Below are 15,927 nucleotides of genomic sequence, written 5' to 3' on the forward strand. Positions count from 1 at the left end.
TGGGACTGAGGGGTTTGGAGGGCGGAAGAGGGATCAGGGCTGGGGCGAGGATTGGGGGTGCAGGCTCCGAGAGGCGCTTACTTCAAGTGGCTCCCGGAAGCAGTGGCATATCCCTTCTCCAGCTCCTATGCAGACGCACGGCCAGGCGGTTCTACACGCTGCCCCATCCGCAGGCACTGCCCTTACAGCTCCCATTGGAGCACCAGAGGGGGCCACTGGAGCGCACAGAAGCCAAAGTGGAGTCATGCTGTGGCTTGCGGGAGCCGCGTGGTACGGCCCCTGACCCTGTGCCCCGACCAGAGCGGGCTCAGCTGCATGGTGCAGCCCCTGATGCTGCGCCCTGGCTGGAGCATGCCCAACCGCATGGTGCAACTCACAGGCCGCAGTTTGCCCACCCCTGCTTTAACCTCTGAAGCTAGGACAAGCAGCAATGGGCTTGAATTGCAGCAAGGATGGTTTAGTTTGGACATTATGACAAACTTCCTGTCAGGGTGGCTAAGCACTGGAATAAACTGCTTCGGGAGGTGGTGGAATCTTCATCATTGGAGATTAAGAGGTTAGACAAATACCTGTCAAGGTTAGTCTAGATTAGGGGTCTCAAACACACGGCCTGCATGTGGCCCACCAAGTTATTTCCTTCGGCCCGCCATAGGCGCCGACTCTGTGGGTGCTCTGGGGCTGGAGCACCCTTGGGGAAAAATTAGTGGGTGCTCTGCACCCACTGGCAGCCCAAGCACCCCTCCTCCTCCCATGTGCCATGTCCCTGCTCCTCCGCCTACCTCCCAGCGCTTCCTGCCCAGCTGCCACCAAATAGCTGTTTGCACGCTCGGGAGGGGGGGGGGGCGAGGAGCAGGAACGTGGCATGCTCAGGGGAGGAAGCGGGGAAGAGGCAGGGCAGGGGCAGGGATTTGGGGAAGGGGTTGGAATAGGGCATCTGTACAACTTCCTGCGTAGCAGCTTTAACTAGGGTTGAGCAGAGTCCATTCCAGATGGGCCAATAGCCCACGTTACTTTCCTCTCTAGGCTGTAAACAGAGACAAAGTTCCAGATGGCCTCCAAAATCCAGTTATTCTCCACCCAAGAGCAGTCCCTAGAGGCCATTTCAGATTGTCCCAGAAATCCAAGACAGGATTTTCCCTACCTCAATCCACATGAAGAAGCAGGCTGCAAGAGTCCTCTACCTCTCTTAACACTAATGCAAGACTTAACCAACGTGCTTCCTGCAGGACAGTCAAAGGTAAATCCCAGCCTGGAGATCTGCAGGTTTCCCTGAAAGAGATTCGAGCTGCTCCCCCGCCTATCTTTGCCATTCTGCAGACGTTTGCTGGTACACCCCCACCTCCAAGGGACTGTCCCCTTCTCCTTGGTGGTTCTGCTGCCAGTGGAAAAACCTTGCTTGGGGTAATTTTCATGTGAAGGGCCAGGCCCTCTTGGGGAATGCTTCCTCTTTTTCTGGATCAGTATTTAAGATTGACAGAGTACAGATCAGAGAAGTACATTTACTAAATCATATTGGCTCAGCTCCCAGGGAGTTTTGGGTTGGGTTACTGCAAGAATGATAGTAGCTCCAAAGGAGAGAAATACAATTAAATTAAAAACATCTATTCTCTAATTCTGGGGATGTAGCAGGGGGAAGAGAAAAGCTGGAGTGGCTGAACATTCACTTACAGCACAATCCTAGCAGGATTTGTCTGTAGGCAAATTGCATCTCATATACATGGTCACTGCCTAGCTGAAATCCTAGGCACAGCAGTGAGGGAAAGATTTGGAAGGAATGCAAACGACACAGGGATTTTACCAGGGCTTCTAACCTTCCTTCACAGCCCTTAAGACTAGTTGATGCAAAACGCTGACAGCTAAGTGGCCAAAAATGAAATGACTATCAATATTAGCACTGACTTTTTGCAGTACAGTTTTTAAAAAGTTAACACATTGTCTTTTAATAGCATAATATCTCACTTTTTTCATTTTTGACTAAACTTTTGTATCATTGTATGAAAAGGTTTCAGTGATGCCGACCTCAGGCCAACATATTAGTCCTCATGTGGCCCTCGTGGTGATTTGAGTTTGAGATCCCTAGTCTAGAGAATACTTAACCCCACCATGAGTGCACAGGACTGGACTAGAACAGTGGTTCCCAAACTCGTTCCGCTGCTTGTGCGGGGAAAGCCCCTGGCGGGCCACACTGATTTGTTTACCTGCCGTGTCCGCAGGTTCGGCCGATCGCGGCTCGCTGCTCCAGGCCAATGGGAGCTGCTGGAAGCGGTGGCCAGCATGTCCCTTGGCCCGCGCCACTTCCAGCGGCTCCCATTGGCCTGGAGCTGCGAACCACGGCCACTGGGAGCCGCGATCAGCTGAACCTGCGGACGCAGCAGGTAAACAAACCAGCGCGGCCTGCCACGGGCTTTCCCTGCACAAGCGGCGGAACAAGTCTGGGAACCACTGGACCTCTCCAGCCAGGAGACCTCTCCAGCCAGGAGACCTCTCCAGCCAGGAGACCTCTCCAGCCAGGAGACCTCTCCAGTCCTACTATTCTATGGTTCTATAGAGGCAGCCTTCACCATTAGTTCAGAACAAACAAGTGAAGAGAGTACTGAAAGTGATTACTGCAAGTGTGAAAATACCACAAAAGCCTGAATTACTAAACCAGGAAGCATCTTAAAAATGTTTCAAAAGGATTTGCCATTATAGTAGTATTTAAATGTGTAACAAGTGTTAACAAGGGAATTACATGCTTTGCATTTATACACCATTTTTCATCAGAGTATCGCAAAATGGCTTGTAACAATTACTGAAGAAAGAATAATAGCAGGCAAAGAGGCACCAGGCAGTGAAGTATTATTGGTTTCCACTATCTGCATTGACCTATAGCAGTAAGTAGCAGACAGGAGAGTTTTGAGCTGAATTTTCAAAAAGGGATGGTGAAGTCAACAGATGTGGCAACAGCAAAGAAGTATCCTCTGAACAAGGAGGAACTGGAGAGAAAATTGGAAAGGGCAGACTGGGATATTCAGGGTGGCCCTAATGGAGATTGAGTATTGCCATGAAGAATACTAAGAAGGCAGCAGAAATTTTGTAGCAGATCAGTCAGAGATGGTCTTTCAGGACATGGTTAATGCAAATCTATTTCTATTTATCAGTTAGGAAAGGGCCACAGATGTTTCAGAACATGCTGGACTCTGGAGAAGTGATTTAGGTGGCCACAGGCTAGAATTTCAGTAATCAAAGCGTGAAGAGAAAAACATGTTATTGCCAACTATAATTCATACTTTTTAATGTCTATCACCTAGTCTGACCTATGTAACATACCAAATTTCATCCAGTTACCGCTGTATTGAATCCAATAACTTGTGTTTGACTAAACCAGATCTTCAAATCAAAACTAATGCCTTTCTGGAAGACATCAAGAGATAGCTGGTTTGCACCAAAACTAAAATCATTTCCCACAACACTCAAATAACTTGTGTATTTTGTTTGTAGCTCTCAAACTCAATCCAATGTGGATCATGATGAGGATGGCTGCAAGACTGACCAAGACTTCTCATAAATCAAGTTTTAGCTGCTTCTCTTTAGGTAGCAGCTATTACCCCAGTGGGGCAGAAACGGAAGGAAGATTGCGCTGCAGCAGTGTTGGGTGTAGCACTCAATCAACTCTATACTTTCCTAAATCACCACCCTCCTCACAGCTGACCACATGCCAGGTGTGTAAAGAAAAGCAGAATAGTGAAACATGAATGTGATAACTGGAAATGGATGTGGTTTTCTTCGCCACACCTTAGAACATCCTTGGTACATCCACTCAATAATATCCCAAAACCTTCTATCACAGAACCATGCCATACTCCCCACTCAAGAGTACCCAAATTCTTGCAGCAACTAAGTACTCAAAGGATTTGGAGACTAGAGTTACAGAAAAGATGAATAGGAGGTGGTGTGAATCCGATGAAGTGAGCTGTAGCTCACGAAAGCTTATGCTCAAATAAATTGGTTAGTCTCTAAGGTGCCACAAGTACTCCTTTTCTTTTTGAGAAAAGAAACACTGGTCAAGAAACCATTTGTCACAATGTATACCCACAGCACACTTGTGCTTAATGTAGTCTCTCTTAAAGGAGCTCGATTCATCTATTAGTTTATAAAAAAAAAAAGAAGATGCAAAGACATTTCAGATTAATTCAGAATAAGATATGATGATCTAACAAGTAGCAATTCCTCAAAGCGCAGATGATTGCGACGCCAAAGAAACATGTTCTTAAAATGCAGTAAATTAGTGAGATCTTGAACTCACACAGAGATATTTGTTTGGCATCAATCTCTGCTGTCTTCTGGGAGCAGGAAAGGACCAAAGGCTCTTGCACCACCTCTTGTATATGTGTATGAAGAGTAATGGAGAAGTAATTATCCTTTCAGAGTCTTCCATATGTTGCTTTGTTTGCCTTGCAGCATCCTTCCTCTATCCAATCAGTTAGTTCTTTCCCCATCAAGTAAACACTGCCCGCAAACAAGCCCTTTCAGAAGGGTGAGAGAGTAGTAATTTCCTGGCCACAGTTTTCTAGCCAAAACCTTCTGAAATGTTTTCCATCAGCTGCCATGAGGTGGAGCATCACCTAAACATCACTCACACAGACCTTGCCTTATTATTTAACATTTATATTGCAGTAGCACTGAACAGACACAATCAGGTTGGGCCCCATGGTGGAAAACACCATAGAAGATATAAGACAATCCCTACTTCAAAGAGCTTACTTTTAAATCAGCAAGTAAAGGTGAGGAAGTAATCCTTAAAACGGGGATACTCAAACTTATTTATGAATGAAACACCACCTCCTATTCATGATTGCATGACACTGAAGCAATTATGGTTCCTGTGGAAAAAAGTGATACTACATCAACTATTCTTCTGCTTTCAGAGAACTTCTGCCTTTAATCAAAAATGTATTTCACACTGAAAGGGAGCTTTCGTGGTATTACCTGCAAAGCCATAACTTTAAAAAGTGTTTAGTAGAGGGGAAAGAAAACTGGTACTCCACCACATGCATTTACGTCAGCAGCAAAAGGAACACAGACCAGAGTAAAATATTTTTGCAAAATTTATTAACTAAATAAATCTGTCCTAGTGCAAGAGTCCACATTTTAAAAACCTGAAGAGTCAGTTTACCCCAAAGTGGATATAAATCTGATTTTTACTGAAATCAGACTTTTCATTATTTAAATTATAGTACATATTTATTTTTAAAAATTAATTTGTTATGGCCTAGAAATATGTTAAGGCCTAAACTTATAATTTCTTAAAACATTTAAGTAAAAAATAATGCTGACTCCCAGAGCCTCTATTAAAATCTTTGAGTTAAAGACTGCTTTTCTATAAAGATAATTTCCCTCTGATTCTAACTTTTTTTCTTTATAAGCATGGCACAATAGGTCATGTACTTTATTAAGGGCTTGTTTTAATTAATATAAATTTTAAATGCTGTTTGTGTATTTAATTAAATTTCAGTTTCTGTCCTAACGTAGCTTGACAAAGATCATGAGTAAAAAGGTAATTATCTAGTAAACAAGCAATATATCATTCACTATTTTCTAACATACTAAAAGGTACAATTAATAAGAATCTAAAAATACTAAATAATTGCTTAAATAAATGTACACAATTACAGCCTACCCTCCTAAGTAGCAAAAAGATATACCAAATCTAGTGTAAAGGCCCTATTTAGTTGTAAATCAACACGTTTTAATGCTTATATGAGAATGCACTCTTCTGTAGAAAACCCAAGTCTACCACATACTATAAGTAATTTAAAGGCAGACCATATTTTTGGCCTATAGTAACTACTTAAAACTAGTTTACAAAGGGGAAAAAAAGACTTAAGATTGGTGCCTCAGTAAAAGGCAAGGACTCACAATACCCTTGAATTTATAGCAGCAGCAACCACTTGTGATGTATTTTGTGATCTGTATATCTCTAAAAAAAAAAAACCTGAAATCACTGCTTTCATTTTTGAGAGTCTATTGCCCAACAGATCTATAGAAGTTTCCACTGCTTTAGTGTCTAATACCCACAATTTCCTTTTCTCACTTGAACAATGGCATTATGCCATATGTTTGTTATGAGCAGCTGTTAAACATGCCCTGCAGTTGAAGCTTGTCAAGTCAAGAATACATGTGTACTGTCTAAGATCTCTCCTAGCTTTTAACTAACTCTTAAAAGGCTTCCTCCCCCCATGATGTTTCCTCAAAAATTTAGGAAAAACATGCTAAGGAACACAAATTACCTATTTAATATTCCAATGTTCTAAATATTTGATATAAGGGAATTTTTTTTTAAGGCATATTGTTTTGGTGTTACCAGATTAACTTTAGAGGTGGAGAGAAATGTAAACATGATAGGGATGCGATAACACATGGGAAGAGAAAGTAACAGAAAAAAACCCCATAGTTTGTTAATTAAATGTGGGATTAATGGCGAATGCGATTTAAGAGATTTGACAACCCAGTAAAACCATTTATTCTTTTGAACATTCATACAAGTCAAACTTGCAGCAAAAAAAGAATCACAACAATGGTTCAAGGATACAGAGATCAGTATCTTCCATTTGAAAGTTCCACCCTCTAAAGCAGGGGTGGGCAAACTTTGGCCTGAGGGCAGCATTGGGTTTTGGAAATTGTATGGATGGCTGGTAGCCAAGCATGGCCCGGCTCCCACCCCCTATCCCCCCACCCCCACTTCTCGCCCCCAAGAGCCCTCCCCTCCCCGGGGACCCCTGCCCTATCCACACACACTCCCCCACCCACTGACCGCCCTGACTGTCCCCCGCCGCCCCATCCAACCCCTCCCTCTCCCTGTCCCCTGACTGCCCCATCCAACAACCCCTGCTCCCTGTCCCCTGACTGCCTCCCACCGCCCCATCCAACCCCCGCTCCTTCCTGACTGCCCCTCCAGGACTCCTGCTCCCATTCAACCGCCCTGTTCCCCACCCTGAAAACTCCCCCCCCAAACTCCCCTGGCCTCTATCCAACCCCTGGCTCCCTGTCCCCTTACCACACTGCCTGGAGCACCAGTGGCTGGCGGCGCTACAGCCGTGCCACCTGGCTGGAGCCACAGCCACGTTGCTGTGCAGCACAGAGCACTGGGTCAGGCCAGGCTCTGCAACTGCGCTGCCCCAGGAGCTCACAGGCCCGCCACCCAGAATATTGCATCGGCGGTGCAGTGAGCTGAGGCTACGGGGGAGGAGGGAACAGGAGGGGAGGGGCCGGTGGCAAGCCTCCTGGGCCAGGAGCTCAGGGGCTGGGCAGGAAAGTCCCGGGGCCGGATGTGGTCTGCGGGCCATAGTTTGCCCACCTCTGCTCTAAAGCTACCCTGCAGGGGTTCCCACTTATTCAGAAATAGTACAAAAGAGGCAAAATCTGATGTTACACCATAATGCAAATGTTTTCATTTGAGTGAGCAGGTATGGAACCTGGAAGATTTCAAGTGTATTAAGCAATCTACTTTTATTTTAGGCCTTGTTATATTTAGAAGTGTTTGAAAAGATCAGTTTGCTCCCTCTCTTTAGAATATTGAAGTGTTACTGTATCCCATCTACTCGGTGTTTAGAGTTTGTGGACAAGCACTGACTGACAGTTTACAGAAGAGACAACAGATAAGGATGATTCATGTTATGAAAATTCCTAGCACACCAAAGTGCAGATCTTTGGCTGGTGTAAACAACAGCTTGAAAGAACTTCAACAGAAGCTATGACAGTCTACACCAGTTGAGGATCTGTCCTTAGTGTTTAAAGGTCTTCTTATAGAATACAAAAAAATGTTCAAATCTGAAGGAAAGCAGTAAGAAGGCTGTAAGATAGATGACTACTTAAAATACATTTCATGTGCACCTGGGTAAGGTGACAATAGCAGAAACATTTATATGAAAAATTTTAAAAGCCTAACATATCAAAGCAGCAAAATCCAGTTACATATCAAGAATGAACAGAGATACCACTTCTATAAATTACACCAGACTTACCATTACAAGATGATAATCCAAAAACAAGTTTAAAATATAAACAAGAAGGGATAGGAATAGTTGTGGGATTGCTAAAGAGGTTAACACAAAGAGTAAGGAAATAAAGCAAAGGAAACTGTCAGAAAGGAAATAGAAATTTTAGTCATTTAACACACATCAGGAAAAACAATGGAGACAGAGGAACAATCCTCAAATTACAGTACAAGAGACAAAATATGTGAGAATTACATGACAGATCACATTAGCAGTCTCAAAGCATCAAGTTTCTGAGAATGCTTTTACTAGGAAGATATAAAGATACTTCAACTAAAGGTGAAGTTTATAGTATATAATTCAAAAATGCTCAAACAACTGAAGTCACTGAAGTGGACTGTAACACAGGAGCAGGGCATAGGAAGTTTCACATGAAGTGAAACTTACATATCCTATCCAATTGAAACTGCAGGGGCATCTAGATTTGCTTACCATACCTGTCTTTAAACCCTGAGATCCTGCTCAAATTTAGAACACCTGGTTTTGCCAGAAGTGCAAAGGCTTTCCATTTTTCCAGATATGCCTTTAGACAAATCTATATAATAGAAACTATTTTCTTTATGCTTGACTTACATTTTGTGATCACTTCACTATATTGTTAATTTAGCCACAGTGTAGGATACTGTCAGAACACAAGTGACAAAGGAAATTAAGTACTCATTGTAGACAGGTTTCAGAGTAGCAGCTGTGTTAGTCTGTATTCGCAAAAAGAAAAGGAGTACTTGTGGCACCTTAGAGACTAACATTTATTTGAGCATAAGCTTTCATGAGCTACAGCTCACTTCATCTGATCTGCATGCATCCGATCAAGTGAGCTGTAGTTCACAAAAGCTTATGCTCAAATAAACGTGTTAGTCTCTAAGGTGCCACAAGTACTCCTGTTCTTTTTTCATTGTAGACAGTTAATTAAGCAGGATGTCCAATTAAAAAAGTACAGCTTTTATGTCAAGCACATGTATTTGTTGACATTTCAAACACCCTTTAGACACTTGGTAGCTACAGTAAAATAGTAATGTTGTCAGTGGCTTTGCCAATAAGAGGATAACAGCTTTTGCTTTCAGGGTGGTTGGGGATGCACACAGCTCACTAGTTTCAAAGCATTAAAGGGGTTAGGTGGCATATTAAGTAGGGTTTCAGGAAACCACATGTTTATCTTGATGCAATTGCAGACTCTTTATGCAAAGTAGTAGATGAAATCTAAAGTCACCTATGTTGGGAAAAAAGAACTAAGTCCAAAAGCGTATACGAGCACCCCATGCAGCCCCTAAAATGAATATTCCTTCGGATTTCGTGCTAGAGGATTTTGCATGTAGCTGTTTTTGGGACACTGCTATCGTTTTCCCCTGGAGAAGAAGGAATAAAAAACTACTTGCAGCTATCAGTGCATTAACACATTTAAGTGCATACAATTTTCTTCTCCTAAGGACACCAAATTATCATCACAAAATTAACAAATGAAAATAGAAGTCACCCATCCCTGAACACTTAAGTTATATTAACCAGGTATAACTACAATTAACTATATGACTACTGAAACTATTATATATACCCCCAGCTAATGTGTCTGGACCATAGGTGCTGGAACTAGGGGCCTTGGCTTGAAGTGGATTCCATTATATACAGGGTTTACAGTTTGATTCAATGGCTCTCCACACCCCCACTATAAAAGTTGTTCCAGCACCCCTGGCCTGGAGAGGCCTATTAGATGCTTCAGCCTGAAACAGAACACAGAGTAATCAGCATACTGGAGAGAGAAGGTGTAGGAACTGGAGCAGAATGTACCCGGCACCCCTCCCAGACAGAGAGAGACAGAAGAAGTCATTTAAACTACACACGTGGGCTTGCAGACATGTGAAAGAGTTAGTCTCAAACAGGGAACTGCGATACCCCCACCCAACACTACCCTGGCCGGGAGGATGCCACCCCCTGGGGCTACGTACCTGCTCTGCAGTGACCGGTTCGTTGAGGCGGTGCTCGGCGGAGAGGTGGTGTCTGAGAAGCAGGGCTCGTTTGTAGTTGCGGGTGCCCTTGCAGAGCTCGTCGTGCCCCCCCGCACCGCCTCCGCCAGCCATGCTGATGTCGCTGGGGGCAGAGGCGGCGGCGGTGCACCAGGCGCAGGACATGAGGCCGGTCTCCTGGCAGTAGTGCAGCCATGGGAACTCCTTGAGCCAGGAGCCCTGGAAGGAGACGTGCAGCTTCTGCAGCAGGGACTTGGGCCTGGCCGCAAGCGGGAAATGCTTGATGCTCTCCCCCTCCCCCGCGCCCACGCTGCTGCCCTCCGCCTCGTCCCCCCCATCGCCTCCAGACCGCCTGCTGCTGCTACAGCTGCCGCCCTCGGCGCCGCTGCCGTCGCCCAAGCTGCCCCCCTCGCCGTCCTCTTCGTCGTCACTGCTGTCGCTCAGGGAGCCCCCGTCCTGGACCAGGTCCTTGCCCTCCAGCAGGCCCTCGGGCTCCAGGCCTTCGGCACCCTCCAACTCCAGCTCCTCGTCCGCCCCCCGCCCATTGAAGTGCCTCCGCGGCCAGGCAGGGGCCTCGCAGCCATTGTTAGCGGCGGAGGGGCCGGAGAGGAGCCCTCCGCCGCCCCCCCGAAAGGCCAGAGTCCTGCGGTTCCTCTCGGCGAACATGGGGCCGCTGGCGGCCGCAGGGGAGACTGCGTCCTGGGGCGGGGGCAATAACAGCAGCTCCTTCCCCTCGGCGGCGGCCTCCAGCTCCTCGGCCTCCAGCCCCTCCAGCTCCACTTCCTCGTCAGCCCCCCGCCCATTCAGCTGCTCGGGGTCTTGCCGGGCCCAGGCCTCGGCCGGGTTACCCCCGTTGTTATTGTTCGAGGAGCCGCCCCCGGCGCCTCCGCCGGCCGCCGCTGCGGCCGCCGCGGTGACCAGGCCGCCAGCCCGGAACGCCAGCGTCCTGCGGTTCATCTCCGCGAACATGGCGCGCGCGCGCGCCCCCCGTCCGCCTCGCGCCCCCCGGCCTCGCGCTCTGACTCGCGACCGCCGCTCCCCGACCGACCGACTGTTCTGCCCGCTGACGGGGAAACTGGGACCCGGCCTGCCCAGGGAACAAAGAGAGACAAAGGGGCAAGTCCGGCCCCGGGTCTGGCCTCTACCGCCGCAGGCTCCCCACAATGGATCCGGCTCGGCAGCGCTTCCGTCCCGACAGGCCCCGGCCCAGGTCGAATGGCAAATGAACAACGGACTACTCCCACAATGCACCGGGGCAGCCACCGAGGGAGGAGGGGGGGTAGAGCGGGCGGGGGAGGAAGAGGGAAAGAGAGCGGGAGGCCGAACAGCTGGTGAGTGTCAGGTTCTAGTCAGCGCTCCCGGCACCTCCTTCTCCCCCTCCCCGCGCTCCCCACCCCCAGAGCACAGCGCAGCGCAGCGCAGCTCCCTGCCTTCCCCCCACCTCTGACTCGCTCTTTTTCCTTATGCTGCCATCTCTAGCCACGAGGTGCCCATCGAGCTGTAGCCCTGCTAGGGTGGCCTAAGCATCCCGAGACCCATATTGTGGCTCAGAAAGGGTGCCTGCAGGGCCCTGACTCCTTATTGTAGGCGATGGTGGCGACACACCGCCCGCCTCCGCGGTACAGTGTGCCAGGCGCGGGTAATTGCTCCGAAATGTACTGCCCCGAGTGCCTAAGCTACTTGTGCTTGTTGTGAAATGGGAATGCAAAGAAAAGGTCACACACGTGCTGAACTGAGTGGGGATGATTGCCATGGCTGTTACATCATGCACCGCCAATTATAGAGCGCCCTGCCTGTTTGTACCTGCGCGGACATACACTCTAATGCCATAGATTACCTGGGTTCCAGAATCCAGTACAGGGGAAGGGAGGGGTGAGCGGGTCAATGGTCTCAGTGTGCACTGAGGCAGTAATCATTAACAAATCTGAAAACACAGGTTATATTGGTTATAATAATGGACTGGTAGCTTTCACAGCAGTCCCTGCTGCATGTGTTTTCTAACCTCACCCAAAATCAAGCTCGCATTTCTTAATTCCTTTCCACTTGAGTGCTGTGTTTATGGACACAGACCTAAAGTTCACCCTGTAAAATAGTCAGGGCCCTATCTACTCTGCAATACCACAGTCACTGACAATTTGTAGCAGACTCTATTTCTTGCACAGAATTTAAACACTTTTGCGGGGAAAAATCATTTCTAGACTTCGTAATTGTGAGAAAAAAAACCCACCTTGAAAACGAACCAAAATAAGCCGATATTGTCAAATTTGCTTGATACTATACATGGCCTGGAACTGTTGCCAACCCTCCAGGATTGTCCTGAAGTCTCCAGGAATGAATCTTTAATTAAAGATTATGTTAAGTGATGAAATCTCCAGGAATAGGGCCCAACCAAAATTGGCAACCCTACCTGAAACAATAGCTCTGAATTGCTCCATTCATTGCAGTGGGGTGTTAACTTTGCTTAATCATGAGCAAGTCTACACTTAGGGCTTGGCTACACTTGCGAGTTACAGCGCAATAAAGGAGCCCCAGGTGCCCTAGCTCACTACCTGTCCACACTGGCAAGGCACGTAGAGCGCTCTGTCTCCGTGGCTACATCGCTGCTGGTACTGCGCCTCGGTGAGTGGAATAACGTTTGCTGCGCCACCGCTGGAGTGCCGTGGAGCCAGTGTGGATGCCCTGGTCTGTTATTGCACTGTGATCGGCCTCTGCAAATATCCCACAATGCCTGTTCTAGCCACTCTGGTCATCACTTTGAACTCTACTGCCCTACCCTCAGGTGACCAACCATCAGACCTGCCCTTTAAATTCTCTGGGAATTTTGAAAATCCCCTTCCTGTTTGCTCAGCCAGGCGTGGAGTGCTCTCTGCAAATCTTTCCAGGTGACCATGCCTCCACGTGCCAGGCAATCCCCAATATGGAGCAATGGCGAGGTGCTGGACCTCATTAGTGTTTGGGGAGAGGAAGCTGTCCAGTCCCAGCTGCACTCCAGCCGCAGGAATTACGATATCTTCAGGCAGATATCAAGGGCCATGCTGGAAAGGGGCCATGACCAGGACGTACTGCAGTGCAGGGTTAAAGTGAAGGAGCTGCGGAATGCAAACAGCCACTCCGGTGCTGCCGCCGCGACCTGCCATTTTTACAAAGAGCTGGACGCAATACTTGGGGGTGACCCCACCTCCATGCCAAGTTACCACCATGAACACCTCAGAGGCCAGTGCAGCAAGGCAGGAGGAGCAGCAAAGCGGGAGCGAGGGTGCTCCGGCGGAGGAAGACACCCCGGAATCCCTAGATGCATGCAGCCAGGAGCTGTTCTCAAGCCAGGAGGAAGGTAGCCAGTCACGGTGGCCAGTGCTTGGGGAAGGACAAACACCAGAGGAGGTTTCTGGTAAGCGGCTTTTATTTTGGGAAGGAAGTTATTCAGTGCGGGCTCTTGGGGCGAGGAGGGTTAGGGCTACTCGCATGCCTAGATGTGGAATAGGGCATCAATGTGCTCCCTCACATCGCAGTAATTGGCCTCAGTGATCTCTTCAGAGGTCTCAGCCAGAACTTGGGCAATGCACTTGTGCAGGTTTTTCGAGAGCGCCACTGTGGTCCTTGTCCCAGTAAGGCTAACTTGTCCATGCCACTGTGCCATAAGGGGCGGGGGAACCATTGCTGCACACAGACAAGCTGCATATGGGCCAGGGTGGAAGCCGCATTGCAGTAGAAGACCCTCCCTTGCTTCCCTGGTCACCCCCAGCAGTGAGATATCTTCCAGGATGAACTCCTGTGGAAAATGTGGGGACAGTGTTCAGTATAGGGGCCCCCTGCTGTTTTTAGCTCTCCCCAAGGCACAGAAACCCAGAGGCCAGTACAGCCGTGAAACAATCAGTCACACTTAATCCTGTGCTTACTCACCATTTTGGGGCTCCTGTGGGTTATGTGCGCTTGCTTTGGGACAGGCAAATTATGTTATTGTGTAGACTGTGCTTGCCCTTGAGTACAGGGGAATCATTGCTCTGTCTGGTGTGAACAATGCTGCCTCTGTTAAGTGTTGCATTTTGCCTTTACAGATGCAACCTTGAGATCTCAGCCGTCCATGTTATCAACGGCCGAGAGGCTGCAAAGAATAAGGAAGAAGCCACGTAGAAGCAAAGAGGACATGCTGCATGAGGTCATACAGCATTCAACTAATGAAAATAAAAACGTGCAGGAGTGGCGGGAGAGTGAAAGGAGGGTCCGCCAGCAGAATGCGGATTGCCAGCACCAAAGCACAGAGTGGCTGATAAGCATCATGGAGCGCCAAGCAAACTCGATCCAGGTGCTCGTAGCCATGCAGGCAGAGCACTACCGCGCCCCCCCCCCCGCAGCACTTGTCCCAAAACTGTTTCCCTTGTGCCACCATGTCACTTCCAAACCACTTTCCCCAACATCCAGGTTCTTACCGCCACCTGCTGCCTCCAACACCTGTTGCTTCACCACCCAGCCCGGAAACATACGACCCTTACCCACTGCACTCAACCCCCATCACCATGCAGTACAGCCACCCTGAAATGCAGCACGCATTGCACAGAACTCCAGACAGGACATACGCAAATCTCTGATTGTACCGTTCCCCACCCCATCCTCTTACCCTTTGTGTTCCCAAGCAGTTGTGTTGTGTTTCTTTTCAATAAATTGATTTTTTGGCTTTGAAAACTTTCTTTATTATTGCATAACGTAAAAGAAAACTTAGCCCAGGAAAGCAACAGGTACTGCAAGTCAGTGTATCATACGTAGCACACATAGATTCCTACCACACGTCATTCCCAAGCAGGGCACCACACCAGACATTACTGTTGGCTTTCAGCCTCAGATTGCTCCCTCAAGGCATGCCTAATCCTTGCAGCCGCACGCTGGGCCCCTCTAATAGCCCTGCTCTCTGGCTGTTCAAATTCAGCCTCCAGGTGTTGAAGCTCCCAGTTCCATGCCTGAATGAATCTTTCACCCTTCCCTTCACAAATGTTATGGAGGGTACAGCACGCTGATATAACTGCGAGGATGCTGTTATCGGCCAGGTCCAGCTTCCCATACAGAGAGCGCCAGCGACCCTTTAAACAGTCATAAGCACACTCCACAGGCATTCTGCACTGGCTCAGCCTGTTGTTGAACCGCTCCTTGCTGCTGTCAAAGCTCCCTGTGTAGGGTTTCATGAGCCATGGCATCAAAGGGTAAGCGGGGTCTCCAAGGATTACAATTGGCATTTCGACTTCCCCTACGGTGATCTTCTGGTATGAGAAAAAAGTCCCAGCTTGCAGCTTCCTGAACAGGCCAGTGTTACGAAAGATGTGTGCGTTATGCACCTTTCCACGCCAGCCTGCGTTAATGTCAATGAAATGCACACGGTGATCCATAAGTGCCTGGAGAACCATAGAGAAATAGCCCTTCCAATTAACGTACTCGGAGGTTAGGTGGGCTGGTGCCAGAATTGAAATATGCGTCCCATCTATCACCCCTCTGTAGTTAGGGAAACCCATTTGTGCAAAGCCAGCCACAATGTTATGCACGTTACCCGGACTCATGGTTCTTCTGAGCAGGATGCGACTAATGGCCCTGCAAACTTGCATCAACACAATTCCAACAGTCGACTTCCCCACTCCAAACTGGTTAGCGACTGATCAGCAGCTGTCTCAATTTGCCAACTTCCAGATGGCAATAGCTACCCGCTTCTCCACCATCAGGGCAGCTGTCAATCTCGTGTCCTTGTGCCGCAGGGTAGGGGCAAGCTCCTCACAGTCCCAGGGAAGTGGCTTTTCTCATCCAAAAGTTCTGCAGCCACTGCATGTCATCCCAGACTTGCATAACGATCTGATCCCACCACTCAGTGCTTGTTTCCTGAGCCCAAAAGTGGTGTTCCATGGTGGTGAGCATGTCCGTGAATGCCACAAGCAGACTCGTGTCATTTGCGTTAC

General features: G+C 48.1%; 2 protein-coding genes across 3 annotated transcripts in view; one reads left to right on the top strand and one right to left on the bottom strand.

Moving 5' to 3' along the window:
• The window catches only part of ZBTB10 (zinc finger and BTB domain containing 10), a 34,049-nt gene extending 22,767 nt beyond the window's left edge, over positions 1–11,282 (bottom strand). Inside the window, exon 1 of one of the 2 annotated variants that reach the window (XM_073330745.1) lies at positions 9,977–11,257. In XM_073330745.1, coding sequence (XP_073186846.1) covers positions 9,977–10,963 — 987 coding nt within the window. In that variant the 5' untranslated portion in view covers positions 10,964–11,257. Of the gene's footprint in view, positions 1–9,976 lie in introns of both variants that reach the window. The other variant, XM_073330746.1, reaches the window with a different exon arrangement.
• Positions 10,985–14,754, top strand: LOC140906579 (uncharacterized). The gene is made up of 2 exons (XM_073330747.1): positions 10,985–13,382; positions 14,050–14,754. Exons 1-2 carry the CDS (start codon positions 13,091–13,093, stop codon positions 14,526–14,528), a joined length of 771 nt encoding a protein of 256 aa, XP_073186848.1. The 5' UTR covers positions 10,985–13,090; the 3' UTR covers positions 14,529–14,754.
• The last annotated feature ends 1,173 nt before the right edge of the window (positions 14,755–15,927 follow it).

This window comes from Lepidochelys kempii, chromosome 2, assembly GCF_965140265.1.
Source record: "Lepidochelys kempii isolate rLepKem1 chromosome 2, rLepKem1.hap2, whole genome shotgun sequence".
Classification (NCBI taxonomy): Eukaryota; Metazoa; Chordata; order Testudines; family Cheloniidae; genus Lepidochelys; species Lepidochelys kempii.